The sequence below is a fragment of the Marmota flaviventris genome, chromosome 6, assembly GCF_047511675.1.
Source record: "Marmota flaviventris isolate mMarFla1 chromosome 6, mMarFla1.hap1, whole genome shotgun sequence".
Lineage (NCBI taxonomy): Eukaryota > Metazoa > Chordata > Mammalia > Rodentia > Sciuridae > Marmota > Marmota flaviventris.
The window spans coordinates 156,088,137-156,110,742 of NC_092503.1; the positions used below are offsets into that span (position 1 = coordinate 156,088,137).

Here is a 22,606-nt window from a genome sequence, read left to right on the forward strand (position 1 = left end):
GTCTATCTCTGGCTGCACCAGGACCGAGGTGACCGGGACCCGGGACAGGGAGAGGGTGCGGGGTTTCTCCCGCCGCAGCCGGGAGCTAGTATTTACATACAAATGAACGCCGCACCCCGGGAGAGGTGACAGCTGTCCTTTCCCGTCCCGGCCCAACCTTCCGGGTGGAAGACGCGCTGGGAGCGAAGCCTCGCGGCGATCCGGGCCAGATTCGGCCTCGGGCGCTGCGTCCGCAGCCAGAGGGTGGCGAGAGCGCTGCTCTAGCCTCGGCCCCGGCCGCCTGGTGCTCCGCAGCCCGCGCGTCCCCGCCGCCCGCTCGCTCCGCCCGCTTCCCGCGACCCTGCGCTCCTGTGCGCGCGCGCGCGCTTGCCTGTTCCTGCAACTGTCGCCGCTGCAGCCTGGGCCATGGCGACCAGCTTTCGGCTGCAGAGCTGCTGGGGCCCGAGCCTCGCGCGGGCGCCTCTAGGCCGCCTCCTCCGCCCCCGCGCCGGCTGCTCGGCGCCGGGCCGGGCCCAGCTCCGCAGCTACGCCGGCGGCCCGGGGGGCCTCTCTGCAGCGCTGCTGCGCACCGAAAGCTTCGTGGGCGGCCGCTGGCTCCCGGCCGCCGCCACCTTCCCCGTGTACGACCCAGCCAGTGGCGCCACGCTGGGCATGGTGGCCGACTGCGGGGTGCCCGAGGCCCGCGCCGCCGTGCACGCCGCCCACGAGGCTTTCTGCAGCTGGAAGGTGGTCTCGGTCAAGGTGAGAGTGCGCCGGGTGCAGGGGGCGAGCGCTGGCCCGGGACCGGAGCCGAGTACCGGGCTTAACTCAAAAGCGAAAACAGCCGCTACATCTCCCTCTCGCCCTCAATTTCCTGGGGTACACACTGCAGAAAGAGCAACAAGAAAGGACACAAACAAGAGATAAGTTTGGAGCATCAGTGCCAAGCGCTGTGGCGGGCGGTGGAGAATGGCCTCTGCTCTCAAGTCTCTGGGAGCTCACTGTCCAGTAGGGGAGGCAGGGCACCGGCGCGCGACCCCAGGACCAGTCTTGGTGTAGGGTGGTCGGATGAAGCAGTCCGCTTAGGCTGCCTTCAGCACCGCGGACTGGGAGACGGAGGTTTTCTCACAGTTCTGGAGGCTGGAAGTCCAAGGTCAAGGGGGCAGCCGGCTTGGTTTCTTCTGGGATCTTGCTCCCTGGCTTGCAGGTCGTATCTCTTTGTGTGATGGCATTCTAATAAGAACACCAGCCCTATTGAATTAGGGCCCACCTAGTAACCCCATGTTAAATGTTATCACCTCTTTAAAGACCTTATCTCCACATGCAGGCACGTGGTGATTAGGAGTTCAACATAATGATTGGGAGCAGACCCTTTCAGCCTGTAACATCAAGATGGACCTCACTTAGGTGTGAGACCCAAAGAACAAAAAAAGGAGCAAGTCAGGAACCTGCCTGTCCTGTTGGCAGAACAGAAGGAGGCACTTTGGCCAGTCAGGACTGCGCAAGGTTAAGAGGCCGGGAAAGAGAACCAGAGGAGGGCCCTGGGTGGTTGGGGACGCAGGGCCCATTCTCAGGACTTTGGGTTTTACTCTGGGTGAGGTGGGGGCCATGGCAGGGTTTTAAGCAGAGATATGATCCGATTTAGATTTTGGAAGACGCTCTGGCCATGGTGCTGTGGGACTGAAGGAGGACAGCAGAGGAAATGGAGACCTGTTAGGAGGTGTGCTGGCAGGTTCTGCCTTGATAATGAAATTCGGAGTCAGGCTGATTTTATAAAGAAAAGAGGTTTACTTAGCGGTTTTGGAGGCTGAAAGTCCAAGACAAGGCAGCCCCCATGGACTTGGCCTCTGGTGAGGGACTGATGGCAAATGGCAGTGCCCTAGTGGGAGCAGGTGCAGGAGCAACTGGTTACAGGTCCGGACAGGAAGCCAGAGAGAGCTCGAGGTCCGGCTCACTCTAACCACTCTCCCTTTCAAGAACTTACCCAAGCTCCTAGGAGAAGGGCTTTGATCCCTTCTAAGGGCATGCCTCGGGTGACCTGGGGACCCTCACTAGGGCCCACCCTCTAAGGTCACCACACCGAGGACCCAGCCTCTAGCATGTGGACGACTGGGGGACCAACCACCCGTTGGTGTGATTTAGGTGCAGATGGTGACAAAACTAGACAGAATGGGGAGTGGTGACAAGTGGTGCCATCACGGATGTGTTTTGAAGGTAGAGCCAGCTGTGTTTTCCAGCAGCATATTATGGGATATAAGAGAGAGAAGGCAGTGCTGGACCCAGGACTTTGGGCCTCAGCGACTGGGAGAATGGAGTAACTTCCAGCTGAGATAGTCCAGTGTGAGATGCACATCGCCTGGGAGATCCCTAGGACGCGCGAGTGAGGCTGTACCTAGGCGACTGGACGTGTCACCTGGAGTTGAAACACAAGCCCTGGGCTCAGATGCATGTGTAGAAGGCACACGTGTGTGCATCGTGTATGTTCTCGGTTGGTCAGGTCCTCCTCCTACACCCTCTCGCATCATCTGGGTCTCAGAAAGGCTCTACTGTCACAGTGCCGGGTTGCAGGGAGCTCCTTCAGTCCTGTTGGTGGGGGGCAGCCTCAGGGCCAGTGCCAGGGCCTCTGGCTGACATTGGTAGCCTCAACGTGGTGCTGAGAGGGTGGTGTCAGTTCCCTGAGGGCCCGTGGTGGTGGGAGGTGAGCAGCAGAAGCCATGGGGGACAGCAGTGATTCCCCTCCTAGCCTCTGAGGCCTTTCTTCCTGGGTCTGTTCTCCGTGATCCAGGCCTAGGAGCATCCCCGCTTCTTGAACTGGTAGTTACTGGAGGGCTTGTAGGATAATGCATTGATTTCCTACAGCTTCCTAAAAAATTTCCGTAAATTCAGAAGCTTGAAACGATACAAATTTATTCTCATGCAGGTTTTGTGTGTGTGTGTGTGTGCATGTGGTGCTGGGCCTTGTGCATGCAAGGCAAGCACTCTGCTAACTGAGCTATGTCCCCAGCCCCTCATACAGTTTTGGAAGTTAAAGGTCCAAAATGCTGGGGAGGGCTTTGTTCCTCCTGGAAGTTTCAAGGGACAATCCATTTCCCTGCCTTTCCCAGCATCTAGAAGCGGCCGGTGCACCTTGACCCATGACCTTCATCCCTCCAGCCTCTGCATCCATTGCCACATAGCGCTCTCCAACATTGACAACATTGACAGTGACCCTTCTGCCTCTCATAGTTCTCCTGACTGCAGTGAGTCCACCCAGATGGTCCGGGATAGTCTCCCCACTTCAGGGTCCTTGATCACGTCTGCAAAGCCCCTTTTGTCATGTTAGGTAACAGTCATCATTCCAGGGACTGGGGCATGGACATCTTTGAAGGCCATCACTGTACCCCAACACAGCCAAGTACTGTTCTCGGTGCTGTGCCCGTGTTGGATTTGGTCCTTTTGGTGGCCCCCTGCAGTAGACTGATTCGTGTCGTGGGTGAGGAGATGGCTGAGAGAAGCCACAGTGCACCATCCTCGCTTCCTCCCAGTGGGGAGCTGGAGTCGGGGCCCCATGTGCCCGTCCATCATTCCACCTCTCAGGAACCCTGAGTCTTGCACATCCACACAGCCCCTGGCTCAGATTGTACAAACAGTCTCCATATCAGGATGGTTTAAGCTGGGATTATTCAACTTCTCACTGGTGTGTGAGTGATGTGCATCCAGTGGACACTGAACTTGGGATTCTGAGTTGTCATCTTCTCCCAGGTAGCCATATGCAGTGGGACATTGTCTCTGATGATACTGGGCAGCAACAGTGAGTCACATTCCCCAGCAGACATGGTATTCTCCAGCACACTGTGTGGCTCCATTCCACTTCCACTGGGTTTATGTGTAGAAAGCACAATTATAAATTGAGACGCGTGTGTATTAGTTTTCTACAGCTGCTGTAACAAAAGGCTGTCAACTGGGAAGCTTAAGCAACAGACACTTAGATCTCGGGTCTGGAGGCAGGAAGTCTGAGATCAAAGTGTTGCTGAGTTCAAAGTGTTGAGGGCTGCGAGGGAGGGACTGTTCAGGCCTCTCTGCTGGGCCTGTAGGTGGCCCTTTCCTGGTATCTCTTCACATCGTCCTCGTAGGTGTGTTTCTGTGTCTGTATCCAGGACTGATGTCTTTCTGTAAGGACATCGTCCTACTGGATGACCTCATTTTACCTTGAACCTCTCGTGAGACCAGTAAGGTCACTAAGGTGTGGGGGTTAGGACTCCACCACCCCTGTTTTGGGCACAGTTATTCACGGCATGCCCAGGGCGCTGCACACCACCTTCAGCTGGCTCCTGCCTGCACAGGTCCATGTGTTCAGTGTGCAGAAGCCCCCCTCCTTACAGGTCCCTCGCTTTTCCATCCTTGCCTTCTTCTGGGACTCGGCCTCAGGTCTATTCAGTAGTTTGTTTACTCAGATATTTAATCTGCTTCTGAGCCAGGCCTCCGAGGCTCTCTCACCCAGAGTAACCCGGGGCACCAGGCCTGTGGTCAACAGATTCTTCACTGGTGCTTCACGGGGGAGCGCAGGTAAGATGTATTTACTCTACTGACGCAGCTTTTGCCTCTTCTCCAGGGTTTTGTGTCTTTTACTACAATTTGAATTTTTTCCTCCTAAGATGGGGTCGTCCGTCCAGACTGGCTGGTCTGAAACTCCCAGGCTCCAGCAGCCCTCCCACCTGAACCTCTCAAGTAGCTGGGCACCTGGCCCAGCTAAAAAAATAATAATAACTTTTAAAAGTAGGAGACTGTCGCTTCGTGTGGTAAAGTTGATCTTGTTTCCCATCAACAGTGCTAGCTGTCTCCACAAGACTTTTGTGATTTATGGCTCCGAATACCTTGGGTACAACTTAATATTGTCTGTGTCATTACCTATCAAAGAAGGGTCGATACACGTCTCCCCAAGTGTAGGGCTCTCCAGAGAAACAGCCAACAGGACCTAAACAGGGATACACGGGAAGAGAGTTACCATGAGAACTGACCTCGTGAGGGTGGAGGCCAGGGGTGCCGGGGTGAAGTTCCAGTCTAGAGGCCCGAGAAAGGGGCGTGCCTGCCCCAGGGCGGAAGATGAGGTCCCAGAGACAGTGAGTTGGCCGTTCCTTCCCCTTCTTGCTCTGTCTGGTCCTCGGTGTTGAATGTGGCCCAGGTGCATTGGTGAGGGCCGGCTTTCTTGACCGTCACCAAGTCAAATGCTCCTCTCTTCTGGACACTCACAGCTGTCCGCACCCCGCAGCCCAGCGACACTGGCCCCGGACACAGCCCCTCCCGCCCTGCCGGTGCTTCAGGAGGTCTCTGTCTTGCAGGTGACATTTCATCCCCCTCTGCCTTGCTGTGTTTCAGGAGAGGAGCTCACTGCTTCGGAAATGGTACGACCTAATGATGCAGAACAAGGGCGACCTGGCCAAGCTGATCACAGCGGAAAGCGTAAGTATAGTTCCCGCCACGGCACCCGGACAGACTGTTCCGGAAAGTTCAGACTCGGCCTTTGGGGAGCCTCTCCTCCCCCCAGTGCTGCTCTGGGGCCGGAGAGCACTCGATTCCTTGTCTGCTGAGCAGAGGCCAAGTCCCTGGGCCTGGCGGGCACATCAGTAAAACAAAATTTGTATGTTCTAGTTCATTCTTTGCTGATTTGCAGAAATTGATTTTGTCGGGAGCTACGTGAATACTCCCTTTGCACCCTCCCAGGTCTTCCCTAAGTGACGGCTTTGATGTGTCCTAGATTGTGTGTGTTTCTAAGTGCACAGTAGTTCCTCCCCCGCTGTGAAGAACGATTTCACCCTGGGTTTCCCACTGAGGAGCTCTTGGAAGAAGGAAACCTTAGAAGGCGCAGTGCCAGTTCGTCCTAACTCGTAGGCACGTGGAGACCGCGCTCGCCCTGGTGGCCGGGGGCCACTCTGCTCTCTGGACTCCCCCGTCAGGGGTTTCCCAGCAACTCTGTGTGTCATCATGGGGACTTCTCACTCCCTTGCCACCTTGAAGGATTCAGGAACACCGCCTGGCACTTTTTATCAGGAGGCATGAGCGGGTCCTTTTCTGACTCGTCTAGGGGAAGCCGCTGAAGGAGGCAGAGGCAGAAGTCCTGTACTCGGCCCTCTTCCTGGAGTGGTTTTCAGAGGAAGCCCGCCGCATCTACGGAGACGTCATCTACCCCAGCGCCAAGGGCAGGCGGGCCCTGGTGCTCAAGCAGCCCCTGGGAGTGGCTGCAGTCATCACCCCGGTGAGTGAGAGGCAGGAGCAGCAGGCCGGGGCAGGTGGGGGGGCAGGTGGGGTGGGCGTGGGAAGTAGTGTTCTTCCTCCTGCCAGGTGAGCGCCTCCAGTTTGATTTCCTGGTTCCTCTGTGGGATGCGGAGGTGTGGGGCCCTCTGTGATAGGCCAGCTGTGGTGACAGGAGTGCGTGTGGGAGGGGGACGGCCTGCAGGAGGACCTGGAGGACCCGGGCTTTGTGACTCAGCATGAGGGCTTCCTCTGGCCTGGCCTAGCGCCTCTGAAGAGATCTGGGAGTCAGCATTTTGTTTGCTTTTTTCTTTGGGGGTGGGGGGGTGCATTACTGGGGATTGAACTCAGGGGCACTCAACCACTTGCCCACGTCCCCAGCCCCACTTTGTATTTTATTCAGAGACAGAGTCTCACTGAGTTGCTTAGCACCTCGCCATTGCTGAGGCTAGCTTTGAGCTTGCAATCCTCCTGCCCCAGCCTCCCAGGCTGATGGGGTTACGGACATGCGCACTTTTTAATGTGCCTTTGTTTGGAAAATTTTTGTTTAACTTGGGGTTCTCACAGTAGCAGAGCATCTGGGCACTTACCGGCAGGGTTGGAGGGCAGAGGCTGCGAAGTACGGCTCAGCGTCTGCCTGGTTGGGACCGCCACGCGCTGCCTGCATAGCAGCCCTCCCACCCCACTGTCTCAGGCCTTCTCTCCAGTACCTGCCACGGGTCAGGAGGCCACTGTCCCTTCCTGCTCAGCACAGGTGCCCATGGGATCCTCCTTCCTACTGGGACTTTGACCTCACGGTTACTGTTTACCAGTCATGTGACCATGGGCAAGTTCTGGGACCGTTGCCTCAGTTTCCCCAAACCTGTAAATGAGGACAGCAGTAACTCTGACCTCATCCAGATGCGATAAGGATTGGATTATGGTTTTGAAGTGCTTAGAACAATAACCGACGTAGATTAACTCTATGTTTGTTTGTCAGAGTGAAATGGTTTTATAGATATGTAGACGTGTATCATAGATATCGTAGCTCTCTAGATATGTAGGTGTATATTATAGATTATCATAGCTATCTAGATATGCAGATGTCTCTAGAGTCTACAAAATGTATGCAGAAGGAAGTCATAAATCATACGCCATTTTCAATATCACAACCCTAATATCTCCTGCCAAGGACCTCAGGACAAATCCAGCCTACTGCTTGTAAATAAAGTTTTATTGGGACACACCATGTCCATTTGTGTACATCTTCTCTTTGGTGACTTTCCTGATGCAACTGCAGAACTGAGCAGTTGGGAAAGAAACTAGATCCCACAACATCTGAGAACCTTACTAGCCCTCTGCAGAACACACTGGTCCAGAGAGTTTTATACTGCGTCATATTCCAAAACTGCTCCCTATCTTTATGAACCTTTCCCTCCAGGTCCCTCAGGTGGGCGGGGCCAGGTGTTCTGAGGTCACCTGGGCAGCTGGAGAACAGGTTTGCTAGTCAGTTGTGCAAGGGGGTTGTTGACTGACTTCCTGCCCTGCCTTCCCCTGGACTGTCCAGGCAGCTCTCAACGTGTGCTCTGCTCTTTTGATCCCAGTGGAATTTCCCCAGCGCCATGATCACCCGGAAGGTGGGGGCCGCCCTGGCAGCTGGCTGCACCGTGGTGGTGAAACCTGCGGAAGACACGCCCTTCTCCGCCCTGGCCCTGGCCCAGGTGAGCCTCTGAGCTGAGTCCAAAGGGGGCAGGCAGAGCAGTCTGCAGCCTCCTTCTCTGCCTGTGTCTCCCACTGCGTGGTGTTTTAGTCCTCTGGAAGTCAAGTCAGATACTCTTTTTCCAAAAAAAACTAGATGGGGATTTCCTTGTACATTCAGACCATGTGTTCTTTAGGCCACCCTAAAAATGACATTTATCCATCATCTTCATTAAACGGGCACTAAAATGTAGGCATGTCTCACTTTTAGAAGAGCACATACTTTCTCTTTCTGTCTCTTGTTAGTGGGGATGGGACCCAGGGGTACTGTCCCACTGAGCCACAACCCCAGCCCCTCCCCCTCTGACATAAGCATCGTGTGTGCAGCCGTTAGGGTTAATGAGCCAATACTGACACGTCATTAACATATTCAGATTTTCTTAGTTTTCACCTCGTTCTCTTTTCCTGTTCTGGGATCCCGTTCTGGTCACCATGTGGCATTTGGATGTCCCATCTCCCTAGGCCCCTCTGGGCCTGGAGAGTCGCACTGCCTGTACCCACACTGTCAGGGCCGTGCCCGACAACGCTCCTGCCTGCTGTGTGCAGGGGCCCCTTCACGCTCCTGTCCTCGACTCTGCGGGCCAAAGATGTCTACTGGACTCTCCTCTGAATTTTCTTTCTTGGGAAAGAAATCCAAGGTTGTTTAAACAGAAGGTGGCATTGAAACTCGTTCCCTAGGAGATTTTATCTTAATGACATTTGGCAGCACATTAATACTGGCATCACTTTAGCACTATGAGTCTTATTTTAGTTCCAAATATAATTGTGGGGGCCGAGATGGAACCGAGGGCCTCACTCATCTTAAGCACGTGCTCTACCAGCAAGTTACACGCAATCCCCTCAAATATGTTTTTTTCTGTCCCAAAGATCAGCTTAAGTTTTCACAGTACCTTTAGATTAAACATCTATTTCTTTCTCTTTTCATTTTTTCCCAGTTTGATGATTTGTGGCCATGTGTTTCTGTTTCTCTGTAGCTTGCAAACGAGGCCGGGATCCCACCCGGCGTGTACAACGTGGTCCCTTGCTCTAGGTCCAAGGCCAAGGAGGTGGGGAAAGCACTCTGTACTGACCCGCTGGTGTCCAAGATCTCCTTCACAGGGTCCACGGCGACAGGAAAGGTATGCGATTCAAGTCCCAAAGAAAGAAAGTTCGTTCTAGCGTTTTCTTACGTAGCGTAAAACAGCAGCTTACCCTGAGCACTGTGTGTAGACAGGTCCTAGCTCCAATAACGTCGTGTCTGAGCGCCCCCCGGAGGCCCCTGGCCATCGTTGCATGGTCCTCCCTGTTGGGGTGCTCGTGGGCTCCAGGTCCACAGCAGCTAAGGAGCTGGACAGCAAGCTTCCCGTCACTTCCCCGACTCCTGCTTGCCAAACGGCTGCAGGCTCTCCGGTGTGTGCTCTCCAATCCTCAGTGCTTGTTTCTTTCACAGTCTGGATTGGCGATTCCAGAAACAGGACTAATGCTGAAATGGGTGTCTTAGAACTGAACAAAGGTGGGCGCAGCCCAAGGGAACTTACAGACGTGGAAACATCTTTTAACCGTTTATTTTTTCCCGTAAATGTTGAGAAGGTCTTTCCTCAAGACAGCACGTGTGTGCCTCTGAGTACATTTTTATTTATCCTTTTATGTGTTTTCAAAAGAGAAAACTGTCAGGGCAGAACCAAAGTTGTTGGCGGTGTTTCCAGACAGTGTGCTCCACCCTCCGAGTTCACATGTGCATGAATGCGCATGCACTCCTGCGAGATGTGCCATAAACATGCACATAAACACGTAAAAATGATGCAAACCTAGGCTGAGAGTTTTTATGAAACTGGTCACTTTATAGAAAGCACGAGGAGCAGGGGTAAATAATGCCGATGGTGTAGAATTCCCAACATAAGCCATTTGTCACCCCATAAACTCACACTCAGGGGTGGCATCTTGGAATTCCATCATTCCTATCAAAACAGGAATCTCAGGTCCATAAACTGCCTGCAGACGTCACTATGAGGTGGCCGGAGAGCCGGGGACGAAGGGCTGCCAACCTCTGCCGTTCCACCCTGAGACCCAGGAGCTGGGCAGCAGCACCCACCCCTGGGGGCTTCTCCAGTGACTCAGCGACGTCGTCACCTGTCCGGACTCCAGGAAGCCTCCAAGCTGGGTCCCGCCAAGCCCAGCTCTGCTTCTCTTCTCCCAACACAGCCATCTGCCTCAAGTGACGCAGGGAACAGTGACAATATGGCCAAAACAATGACGGGGCTGGGTGTTGCCCACTGGTCCAGCACCGATCTGCAGTCTAGTGCCTCCCTGAAGTGACCTCACAGACCATCAGCACTAGCCCCTGGTCCTCGGGCGCAGTCTTGCTGTCCTCTGGGGCACAGGGTGACCTCTGCTGGACAAGCCTGAGCTGCGCCCACCTCCTTCTCAGGCAGCTGCCTCCCCTGGCCCTGCTGAGGGACAGCACTCAGCACCTGGCCTCTGCCACACAGAGAAGGAACAGGAGCAGTCATTGAGGGAAACGGGACTTCCCGGCTGGCCGGTGAGGTGACCCAGGCATAGAAGGGAGCCGGACCAGTCACGTCCCTCCTGAGGAGGTCGGCAGTGGGAACCGGGCCAAGAGGACTCACTAGGAGGGGCAGGGGTTGGGGCAGTCCTGGGGGCTGTGGCCGGCCAGAGCAGGCAGCCATGCTCCGGGAGGTCGAGGCCGAGTCGGGAGAAGATGCTGTCAGAGAACTCAGAGCAAGCGATGTGGGGGACAGGCACCACGGGAAGGGCCTGTGCCCAGGGCTGGTGGAGGTGACATGGAGGCCCAATGGGGACCCCGCAGTGAGGATCCTCATCACACTGATGCAGATTCAGCATTTCTTAAGGATTCAAAAGGGAACTGGGGTCCGCTGACGAAGTCTGTTTGATCTTTCAACTTGTGCTGCTTGTTGGATGGCAGCTCCTGGGTGGCACGTCTGATGGCTAGAATGGCACAGAGCAGAACCAGGGCAGGTGCAGCTGTCACACATTCTGGATCTACCCGGGGCCTCAGCATGCACGTCACAGGGGGCTGTGTCCGAGAGCAGCCTGGGTCTGTGAGCACCACCCATGCCCCTGAGCTGTCTCGAGCATTTCTCTTTCTCAGCTGTGACTGAACCAAGACCTATGTCTTGTCATAAAGAATTTCAGCATCCTGAGCAGCTTCTCAGCCCTTGAAATCTCTTATTGGATATTGAGTCTAATCGTTGTGTCTACCAAAAGCCTTACACTCGAGCATTGAGCTGACAGGTCTACAAATTTATCCTGAGGGATTAGTCACAGTGCTTTTAAGTAGCAAGGAATTGGAAATAACCTGGATGTCCAGCAGATGGGAGTGGATAAATATGCTATGGTACAACCATACAGGGGAATACTAGGCAGCCATCTAAAGGAATGTTCTGGAAACAGGCATGCTGACATGAGAAGATTTGCATAAGCAGATACTACATTGAAGGGGCCAGATGTACAGAGTTATGAACATGTTAAGAAGTTCCCTAGGTTCATGGGGAAGATAAAGCAGGTTGGAAAACTATTTCTTTTTAACCATATTCTGTGTTAAAAAAGTACGTATGCATGGATTTGGAATACATACCAAACTGTTTCCAGTGGTAATCCTTAAGTTGTGGCATTCTGGGTGGTTTTATTACCCTGTTCCTGTGTTCCGGATTTTAAGATGCAGCCGCAGCTGTGTGGCTCAGACAGCAAGACGTTAGCCCTGGACCTTGAGAGCCTGGCGCTACCTGGTCCCCAACCCCTCCTCCCCTCTATAAGTAATTATTTATAGAGCTGCTCTTGTCTTCCCCGGGCTCTTCATCAAGTACAAGCAAATAGGAACGCACACTCTCATTTCTCCCTCTCCTTGTGCGATCGTCTTTCCAGACGCGCTATGTGCACCCTCTTTTCTTCTTGGCTGGGTGGCTTTGTAGACAAAGGCTGAGCGCCTGGCAGCTGACTGGCGCTCACCACCCTCTCCCCCGCCCGCAGGTCCTGCTGCACTATGCCGCAGACTCTGTGAAGAGGGTCTCCATGGAGCTGGGCGGCCTTGCCCCGTTCATTGTCTTCGACAGCGCCAACGTGGACCAGGCCGTGGAAGGGGCGCTGGCGTCCAAATTCAGGAACGCTGGACAGGTGAGTCCTGGGGTGTTACTCGGGGTTTGAGGGAGCAGGTGTGTGTGTTCCCCTCTGCTGCCTCCTGAATCCCACACCACTCATTCTCATTTGATTATTCGGGAGACATTTAGGAGGCACCTTCTTCCTAGGGACTGCGCCAGGCATGGATAGTCCAAAGGGAAGGGAGGCAGGCTCTAGCTTCAAGAGCTTCCTGGACCCTGATGGTTCTTGTTCTCCTCTCTCTGCCCTTTCAACCTGATTGCTTTCATAGGTTTCCGTCCAGTGAGGGCCTGTCTTCACTTAACTGATGCAATCATCTCAGATGCGAAGCAGCCTTTAACAGCCAAGGTCTGAGGCCCAAAGTTTTATTTTTTGGTACTGGAAATTGAACCCAGGGGTGCTTAACCACTGAGCCACGGCCCCATTCCTTTTTATTATTTTTATTTTCTATTTTGAGACAAGGTCTCCCTAAGTTGCTTAGGGCCTCACTAAGTTGCTGAGGCTGGCCTTGAACTTATGATCCTCCTGCCTCAACCTCCCGAGTGGCTGGGAGTGTAGGTATGCCCCAGTGCACCCAGATAGTCCCTTAGACTTAAGAGAAAGAAGTTAGAAAAACGTCAGGACAAAACCTGGAGAAATTCACAGCCCTGCTGCCTCCAAAGACCTGCCTGGGCCTCATTCTTCCTGAGACGGGGCATCAGAGGTACCAGATGCAGGACACAGGGGCAAAGAGCCGGACTGTGCCCGGACATGTCTTGGGAGAGTGGAGGCCGAGCTCACATGGGACAGGAAACTCTGGAATCTCAGATCTGGCAGGGACCTTTCAAGTCATCCGATGTAGGTCTTGCATTTTCCAGATAAGAAACTAAAACTGGGGGTGGTGGCTGTGGCTCAGTGGTAGAGCACTTGCCTAGCATGTGTGAGGCACTGGGTTCCATCCTTAGCACCACATAAAAAAATAAAAATAAGGATATTGTGTCCACCTGCAACTAAAAAAATTTTTTTCAAGAAAAGAAGAAAGAAACAAACTGTAAAAAGACTGGGTAACTGGAGGGTCACTGAGCCAGTGGTCCTACCCTGTCCCCTACTTCTATCCATGTGGTTGCATGGAGTCTGGCTTCTTAACAAGTACTCTTAAGCATTTGGCCTTAAAAGTATCATCAGTAAACTTGGTGCAGGGGCACACACCTGTAATCCCAGGACTCAGGAGGCTAAGGGAAGAGGATCCCAAGTGAAGGCCAGCCTTGGCCACTGTCTCGAAAAATGAACAGCACTGGGGATGTGGCACAGTGGTCGAGTGCCCTGAGCTCAAATGCCAGCATTTAAAGTAGATAAATGAGCATACATATATCTGAACATATGCATCACCAATATAAGCATTTTTAAATGTTTCTCCAGAAACAGAGTCAGGGTTCCGGAAGGTCCCGTGTGAGAATGGGTGCTGTTTGCTGCTCCCTGTGCACAGCCTGCACCTCGCTGTGGCCTTGAGCTTACCTCCCCCTTCACATGTCAGTGCAGATGCGTTCAGAGCCCGGCCGGTTCCCTCTGCAGACACAGAATGCCACCTGCCCAGCCTCCAGTGGCCTGTGCGCTTGTCTCTGGGCCCGAGCGCCCTGGGAGGTGGGCCCTGGGAAGTGGTTCCACAGCGAGGCGGCAGCAGCGAGGTTCCTGGTTGGACCGACCGCTGACCAGCTGGCCCGGGGCCGGTTTTCCTCTTCCATCTAGACCTGTGTTTGCTCCAACCGATTCTTGGTGCAAAGGGGGATCCACGACTCCTTTGTCAAAAAGTTTGCCGAGGCGATGAAGATGAACCTGCGTGTGGGCAATGGATTTGAGGAGGGGACCACCCAAGGCCCGCTGATTAACGAGAAAGCAGTAGAAAAGGTGAGTCCACCTTCGTCTGTGGGAGTGACTTCTGCGCTTTCAAATCCAGAGCCTGGCTGAGCAAGTCGCCTGAGTGAGGTGGGGAGTTGGCAGTCCCACGGCTGGCGCATCCCCGGCCCTCGGCTTCTGTGGCTGTCACGATGGGGGTCCATGGGTCCTGTGAGATCCACCGAGGGTCCTCCCGCCCTCCTGAGCTTTCCACCACAGAGGGGTCAGTGACTTTGGCTCCTAGGACACGCACGGGTTACTGCTGGTCTAGTGAAGGCAGTTTATCCTCGTTCAAATCCTAAAAGTGATGATTGTCACCCACTGCCGTGCCTTTTACGACTGGAGCTGCCTGGCCCCCCCAGGGTCCTGAGGTTGATGTGTCTACCCAGGGCCCTGGTTTTGGGTTTAGCTGGGTTCTGCTGGTGCTGGGGTGGAACCCAGGGCCTTAAACATGCGGGGAAGTGCTCTCCACCGAGCTGCGCCCAACCCAGCACTGGGTCTCAGTGCCTCAGGTGGTGCTGATCCAGCCCTCTGGGAGCCAGCTTGGGAGTGATTTTTCCCTCAGTGAGTGTGGCGCCGTGGCCCTGGACGGTGCCGTGCGCGGGGACTTCCCAGTGAGTGTGGCACCGTGGCCCTGGACGATGCTATGCCCTGGGACTTCCCAGGACCTGTCGCAGGATTTCCATCTCAGTGGAAGGAGGCTGGGTACAAAGGGCGCTGTTCAGAAACAATCTGCGGGGCTAGGATGGAGCTCCGTGACAGAGCCCCCGGCCAGCATGCAGGGGGCCCTGGGTTCCATCACCAGCACCACAAACAATAAACAAAAATAAAGGGAAACAATGTGTCAGGTTGGCTTTGGCCGGACAGACCCTCACAGACCGTTATGGAGTAGATCCCGAGGAAAAGACTTCCATGACATTTCAGAAAAGAGCAGAAAAGGGCCCATGGGGGAGAGGGGTAGGGGAGAGGGGTGGGGCCGGGTTGGTAAGCAGAGTTGTGTCCCAACTCCAATCCTGGAGCAGGCCCCGCGTGCTAATGGGCACACTGTGAGGGCGCTGCAGGACACGCCCAGGCCTGTCTGATCTCTTCTGAATCTGAGCTGGGGGAGGGCTCCAAGGGGGCAGAGGCTGTGAGGGACCTCTGCGGGCAGCAGGCTGAGTCCGCACACGCGGGGCAGATGGAGGGACCCAGAGGCGCGTTTGGGATGTGGCCTTCTGGAGAGGAGTGGGGTAGAGGAGGGAGGGTGAAGCAGGTGGACGCACCAGGGCCCTTCTCTGGGTCATCGCACTCCACCCCTCCCCGCGCAAGACGGCCCCTTGGCACTTCTAAGGTCACGCAGTCTGCCCTGAGGGATGTGACTGCACTTAGAATGTGCCAGAACAAAATGAAGGTGCTGCCCAGACTGGAGCTGCACAGAGTGCGGGAAAGCCCAACCCAGGAGACTGCGTCGGAGGAGTGCGTCCCAGGTGCGGGGCAGGCAGGCGGCAGGGGCGGGCAGGCGGCCGGGGCGGGCAGGGCGTGAGGGCCTGCGCCCAGTGAGCCATTGCTCTGCAGAGCGGTCCCCGAGGGCCCGGGCGGTTCTGCTCGGCCTCTGAAGGTGAGGGGAACCGGTCACTGCTCTCTGGGGCGCAGACGTTCGTTCTAAGAAGTGGTGTCATTTGGAAGGTGTCCTCCAGCAGCCCCCCAAGCGTCCTCTTTCCCGTCACACAGGTGGAGAAGCACGTGAGCGATGCGATTTCCAAAGGGGCCACCGTGGTGATGGGCGGGAAGCGACACCAGTTCGGAAAGAACTTCTTCGAGCCCACGCTGCTCAGCAGTGTCACCAGGGACATGCTTTGCGCTCACGAAGAGACGTTCGGGCCTCTGGCACCAGTTATCAAGTAAGACCCAGCCCGCAGGAGGCCCCGGGAGGGAAGGGAAACTGCAACCTGGGGAGAGATGGCCGAGCTAGTCAGAGGGCCAGGGGGGCCGCGGGGTGCGGGGGCCGCGAGGCCCAGAGCTGCACTGAGCAGATTGACGCACAGACTTCAACGTTTGAACTTAGGAAACAGAATTTACCTACTTCTTTCTGCTGAACGTCCTCCTCCTCCTCCTCCTCCTCTTCTTCTTTCTGTCGCTGTTGGTACTCGAGATTCAACCCAGGGGTGCTTTACTCCTGAGCTATGTCCCAGCCCTTTTTATTTTTTTATTTTGAAACATGGTCTAACTAAGTTGCTTAGGGCCTTGCTAAATTGCTGAGGCTGACCTCAAATTTGTGATCCTCCTGCCTCAGCCTCCTGAGCTTCTGGGATTACAGGAGTGCACCACTGCACCCGGCCTTCCTCCTCTTCTTAATGGAGAATGTCCTCTGAGGGCTCTTCCATGGCAGTCTGTAGGGAATGGACACTCACGTGACCTCCCGTGATCCTCATGTTGACGAGTAAATAGTGGTTGGTGTGGGTGAAATTCTGGGTTCCACGCTGAACTGGCGCTCAGGCCTCTTGACCTCCACGGCTGTGGCTGAGAGACGCCCTTCTGCCCCTTCCTCCTTGAAAGGGACCCACCTTTTCTTCCTGGGGACCTGGAGGCGTTCTCCTGGCCCCTGATGCCCTCATGGGTGCTGCAGTGACTCTGGTTTGGTGCCCGGGGCTTCTTCAGGCTGCGTTCTGATGCCTTTCTTTGGTATCTGAGGTGTCTGTTCAGTCCTGCTTCTCCCTGCCTTGTCCTTCCTGCCCTGAGCCTGTGACCCACACACCCCGACTCACTTCACTCCAGCCCTGCTGCCGCCCGCGAGGCCCCTCCCTCCGCAGGCCTGGGGTTCAGGGGCACCCCGGCTCTTCCAGCTGGTGCCCTCCGTCCCCACCTCGCCAGCCCTCTCCCCACCCGGCTCCTCCTGCCTCGCCGCTCTCTCACCTGCCGCAGGTCTGTCCTTTTCTGACATTGTCACCTGCTGTCTTCTGGGGTCTTCCCTTCCCCTGGTGTCTCGTGACTTTCTCTGTGAGCTCATCTCTCGCCCCTTGCTTGGGCTGTGGTCAAAGCTCGACCTCTGTTTGTGCTCAGGCCTGGAGGCAAAGCCCGGCACCGCAGGGAGGGGGAGGACGTCTTGTGTCAAATCCCCAGTCGACACCCCTGCTCCTCGCGACCCCCCAGGGCTATTTTGCAGTTGCCTCTAATGGACCAGGGAAAGGAGCCTGCTGGCCTCTGCCTGTTTTGCACTGGCTGGTGTGCCAGCTGGGCTGGGCACTGGCTGGGTCCCTGCTGCCCCTGGGTACCTAGCAGGGACCCAGAGCCAGGCCTGCAGATGGGACCAGCTCACAGTCACAGGAGTGGGGGAGGTGCAGCCCACGCCCGCTCCCCAGGCCACGTTCTCCCCAGGCCAGGTTCCCCCCAGGCCATGTTCCCTCAGAGCTGTGCCCGGAGCCGTGCCCTGAGCTGCTGTGGAGGCGTTTTGTGAGCCCTGGTTTCTGTCCCTCCTCGGGCACTTCCAGCTTTGGCCCTCAGCCGAGCTCCCCCGGCTGTGCCGTTCTGTCCAGGGCCCGGGGTCTGTCTTCTCTCCCCCCTGCCAGCCTGTTGCCATCTTGCTCGTGAAGTTTCTCCACTGTTGGAGAAAAGGGTCACTTCCTTGTTTTAATGACGACGTTTTCCCAGGAATGAGGACTGGACGCTTTCTCAGGAACCCGGAAGGGTGCCTTGGCTACAAACGCAGGCTGTGCCACCTCCTCCCAGCACCCCCGCTGCCCGCCCCCAGGTTAACTCTTCTGGGTCAGCTGTGCCCAGCCACCAGCCCTGCAGAGACTGCGGCCCGCCCCGCTGACAGACTTCTAAAATTAGAATCGGGATGCTTAGAAACTGTGGCAGTTGCAATTCTGGAGTGACAGAAAATTGCCACTCCAGTCTTGTTCCGAAATAAAACGATGGCGCTGGAGAGCCCACGAGGCCCTGACACGGCTCATCAGAGAGGAGCGACGCTGGGCCCAGCACCACGGCGAGCTCCGTGGTGACGGGTGGCAGAGCCCACTGAGAACCTGGCCTGGGTCTCTGAAGGGGGCTTTCTGCCCTGTTGGGCCTGCTTCTGCGCAGCGTGGTGGTCACCCCTCTGGGGAGCCCCCAGGCCAGGACTCCCTTCCCGTGGGACGCTGTTTGGTGGTATTCCCTGCCTCGCTGTTTCCTTTTCTGCTACAAGAGACGAGGGTCCACTGGAGGGTGCTGGCCGTGAACGCCGAGTGGCCTCGGTGATCGCTGCCGCTCTCTGCCCTGGGGTCCCTTTGCGGAACTCGGACCCCTTGCCCTGATCTGGGAAAGAGATCGGGGTTCTTCATTCTCCCCCTAGAGTTTGCTCCTGACCGACTTTACCTCCGGCAGGTTCGACACGGAGGAGGAGGCCATCGCCATTGCCAACGCCACCGAAGTCGGGCTGGCAGGTAGGTGTCGGCCTGGTCTGCCCCGTCATTCCTGGGCTCCAGCAAATGCCACACAGTCTTAGACACCACCAGTGGGTGGGCTTCCAGAGGGAAACCTCAGCAGGGTGTGTGTGTGTTTTCCAAGTGGCGAGGGTGGCTTTGTGCTGCTCTCGTCTCTCTGTCCCCCGTGGCCCACATTTGGGAGCCGTGATTGGAGCTGGGGAGCAGTGGAGAGGAGACCCGTGCAGGCGTTGAGGGTGGAGGCCACACGCACCTCCGAAGTCTCGGGTTCTCAGAGGCACGATGCCCAGAAACGCCAAGCGCTCTCTCTTCGTTTGGCCCCACGCCTCAAGCCCGCACGACTAGGTGGCCTCCGACCCTGGGCATCTGCAGGAAGTGTGGCGGACAGAGGAAGGAGCGAGAGCATCTGCAGCTGGCCTCGTGGACGGCTGTGCTCAGTCTAGACATGGCCAGGTGCCACAGCATGTCCCTGTAACCCCGGGAAAGTCAGCCTTGGCGTCCACAGTGAGGCCGAGCTTCCTGGAGGACGAGCCGTGGCGCTGCGGATGCCCCTTGTAACGGGAGGAAGAATAAGCCTCTGTGGGTCTCCTGGCCACGCCGCACCCGGGTCAGCTCCACGGTCACTGGAGCGAGGCGTCTGCCCTGGGCTTCCGGAGCACGTTCCGTCCTCCCTCTTCCCTCCCGGTGGGATGAAGGTGGGGGAAGCCTCGCCCCGAACGAGGTCGAGAACGAGGGGCAAGGTCACCGGGGCAGGTCACCGTGCGGTTTGTGGGGGAGAGAGCCGGGCAGAGGGAACCCGGGAGGTCAGGAGCAGAGTAAGAAAGGGTGGGAGGACTTGCTGGGGAGTTCGGAGACACCGTTAGTGACGGGCCTAAGAGGTGCCGGTTCAGCCCCCCTGGGGAGAGCTGACCACTCACCGAGGAACAGAGCCGTGTTGCATGGACGACGAGGAGGGCAGGGGGTGTGGCAGGGAGTGTGTGGCCACCTAGCCGCTGTGCAGGATGGCGAGGAGAGAGAGAGCCCGGCCAGCGGGGAACAGAAGCAAAAGGCGATTTCCCGGTGCCAAGATGAGGGGGCACGGGACCCACTGGGCTTTGCCAGGGAGCGGGGAGGACTCGGGCAAACAGTGGTCAGTGGGCCTCAACTTCAGTCGTGTCTCTGATGGACGCTCCACGGGTCACCTGTGTCCTTTCATCCCGCCACAGGCTACTTTTACTCTCAGGACCCTGCCCAGATCTGGAGGGTGGCAGAGCAGCTGGAGGTGGGCATGGTTGGCGTGAACGAGGGGCTGATTTCCTCCGTGGAGTGCCCTTTCGGCGGGGTGAAGCAGTCTGGCCTGGGGCGCGAGGGCTCCAAGTACGGCATTGACGAGTACCTGGAAGTCAAGTACGTGTGCTACGGAGGCCTGTAGCTCCTCGCTTGTTGGAGATCAGTAAAGGAGGCTGACCCACACTCTGGACCTGCCCTCCATTCATTAAGTGGCTCGGCCATTAGAGTCATGACTTCTCACGCGCAGCCAGTCTTCGTGATCTTTAATCAGAGGCAACCCCCACCCTGCCATCTCCTAACGAGGGACCAACACAAGCCGCCCACCTGTGGCTGCAGACCCCAGAGAGCCAGGCCGGGGTCTGCAGAACAAGCCGGAGGACTCCACGTGACCCCTCCACCTGAGGGCAAGGCGCAGTGCCCAACAGATCCGCCCTTCGGGGCCACATAGCCAACCCCCGCCTGGCAGGGGGCAGTGCTGGCTATCAGCGTGAGCCCAGAGCGCTTGCAAGGAGCCCCCGGAGTACGATCAGCAGTGGGTTGGGCCCAGTATCCCCTTCCCCAGCCAGCTGAGCACTGGAGGTACTGTGTGTCCAGAGGGGCTGCGGCCGAGGCTGGTGGGTCACCGTTGAGAGCGTAATCGCCTGTTCCACCGAGTGGCGCAGGAGCGCGTCTGTCCCAGGTCTGTGTGTAGACGGGAGCCTTCCTTGCCCCTGGTCCTGCCTCAGCTTCACGTTGCTCCCCAAGCCCACTCTGAGAGCAGGATCGGCGGAGGCGGCTCATGCAGAGGAGACTGGCCGTCCCCTCCTGCTCCTGCCCAGGAGCACACCTGAGTCCAGGTCGGCGTCACGCAGGTCACCTGGGCCTGAGCGGAAGTGACTTGCAAGACAGGGAATGTGCAGGGTAAGCACCAGAGCCACCTGTGAGCAGCAGCACTGCCCTGCCCTGGGCCCAGAGAGGCGCACCCACCCACCCACCCACCCAAGCCCAGCCCGTTTGTCCTGGTGCCGTGCACTCTTGCACTTTCAACGGGAAAAAGCACCTTCACCACCGTAATCTCGAAGGAACAGAAGGTGCCAATCCACGGTGTGGAGGAGGTGCAAGGCCTAGGATTTCAGGCACCTTTTACCTAGTAACCCCACTTGCAATTCAGCATACGAACTACCCCTCCAATTCCCTGTGACTGGTGTTGGTGCTCACTCTGAAGGGAACACGGGCCATTCCAGCTCCTTCCTCCCCTTCTCTTTATGCGTAGGGGCCCCTCAGTTCACTGGGTAGTAGCAGGGAGACATGAATGAAAACAGTGCTGGATGCAGCTGCTCCTGAGCTCCACCCAGCACCCTTCACTAAGCACAGGCAGCTGCAGCTGAGTAACCAAGTGCAGAAAGTCGCTCGCACACAGGATGCTTCCAGTCCTGCAGCTGCTGCACACCTGGCTAGGGTCGTCCTTGCCATGTGCCCAACCCCAAAGGAGAATCAGAACTCTGCCTTCTAGTGACACTGCCCAGGCCTGTCAAGAGGCACGCCCAGCATGTTGACAGCTGATTTCTGCTCCTCGCTGTACAGTGTTTGGTGGTTTCATAGAACGCCCTCATTGCTTAAGATTCCTGTGCGTCCATCCTTTTTCTATTAAGAAAGCAAATGCCCTGGTGTTGTTTTTAGAAGTAGAATACCAATGCTGAAATGTCCAGAGGAGGACCTTAAAACACACTTTCAACCCTGTAAGCAGAGAGAAATTCTGAGTTTTCTTGCATATTTGGCCTGCTGGATACATAAATCGAGGCCAGAGACTCACTGTAATCTCCATGATCAATTCTGTAGTTAAATAGTTTGGGGTGGGGCTGGGGTTGTGGCTCAGAGGTAGAGCCCTGGGTCAGGCACTGGGTTTGACCCTCAGCACCTTGTAAAAAATAAGATAAAGGTATTTTTGTCCACCTACAATTAAAAAATATTTTTAAAAAATAGCTTGGGGTGCTGGGAACTTTGACTCAGTGGTAGAGCTCAGCATTAGCATGCTTGAGGCCCTGGGTTCAGTGCCCAGCACCATCAAAAGGAAAAAGAAATAACTTACTGTTAAGTAAAATGGTTCTGGGTTGCGGGATAAAAGAGAAGTGTGTGGGTTTTAGGGTTTTGTTTGTTTTGGGATGGGGTCTCACTGTGTTGCCCAGGCTGGCCTCAAACTTCAGGGCTCAAGTGATCCTCCAGCCGCAGCCTCCCAAGTAGCTAGGACTCAGGCCTGCGCCATCACGTCCATCTAAAAGTCATTTTAAATGAATGTTTTGTTAGTTTTCAGAGTCCATCAGTGGAATCTTTCTGGAGCACAGCCACAGCCGTCCTTTGTGTTGTGGTCTGTGACCTCTGGCCTGGCAGGGCTGAGCAGGAGAAGGTGGTGAGCCTAAATAGGGGCCGTCCGACCTTCCTGAATTCACAGCACCGTTGGCAGCCCCCAGGTGCCGTGGGCTTCTCTCCTGGCTCCCCTGGGTTCTCAGCAGGGACTCCCCAGCAGTTACCTCCTGACTCCAAGGCCTTGAAGGGACACCTCTGACTTCCTTCCTCCAGCTGTTCAGCTTTCCCCCTGTAAGAGCTGATCCTGTCTGTGCCTCTGTCCGTGTGGATCTTTATTTTTAAAGAGGGCTGCGTGAAAATAAAGATCAGAAGCACCACGTGGACAAGCCTATTTTACTGTGAACCGACACGTGAACTTGAACCTGAACTTCAAGCTCTGTGGGACTCTTTCCCCTGAAGGCAGGAGGTGGTATAATTAATCACCCTCCATCAGCTAGTTCCTTAGCACTTTACTTGAATAATACTTAATGCTGTGATTGTGCCATGCTAAACTTTGTGGGCTAAAACCAGGGAGTAAGTGTTAGTGTGAAATACGTAAACCCTTTGGTTTCTAAACGTGTGCACATGACTTATTCTCTGCTTCTTGACGGCGTACGCCTCACTCTCCAGCCAGCAGACTTCATATGTGTTGCCAATAAATGCTGAATTCGCACAGCTTCCCTCGA

The 22,606-nt window shown here is 56.0% G+C and overlaps 1 protein-coding gene across 1 annotated transcript; it reads left to right on the plus strand.

Annotated features, from left to right (window-relative positions):
- The first annotated feature begins 340 nt into the window (after positions 1–340).
- Aldh5a1 (aldehyde dehydrogenase 5 family member A1) lies at positions 341–22,606 on the plus strand. The gene is made up of 10 exons (XM_027948080.2): positions 341–741; positions 5,335–5,418; positions 6,041–6,211; positions 7,791–7,907; positions 8,919–9,062; positions 11,932–12,075; positions 13,783–13,941; positions 15,640–15,809; positions 18,271–18,329; positions 19,535–22,606. Exons 1-10 carry the CDS (start codon positions 406–408, stop codon positions 19,738–19,740), a joined length of 1,590 nt encoding a protein of 529 aa, XP_027803881.1. The 5' UTR covers positions 341–405; the 3' UTR covers positions 19,741–22,606.

Excerpts from the sequence above, each read along its gene's own strand:
- Aldh5a1 (XM_027948080.2), top strand. The coding sequence starts at position 406 with ATGGCGACCAGCTTTCGGCTGCAGAGCTGCTGGGGCCCGAGCCTCGCG. Across the intron at positions 13,942-15,639 it reads ACGAGAAAGCAGTAGAAAAG|GTGGAGAAGCACGTGAGCGA; the intron begins GTGAGTCCACCT and ends CCCGTCACACAG. Across the intron at positions 15,810-18,270 it reads CCTCTGGCACCAGTTATCAA|GTTCGACACGGAGGAGGAGG; the intron begins GTAAGACCCAGC and ends TACCTCCGGCAG.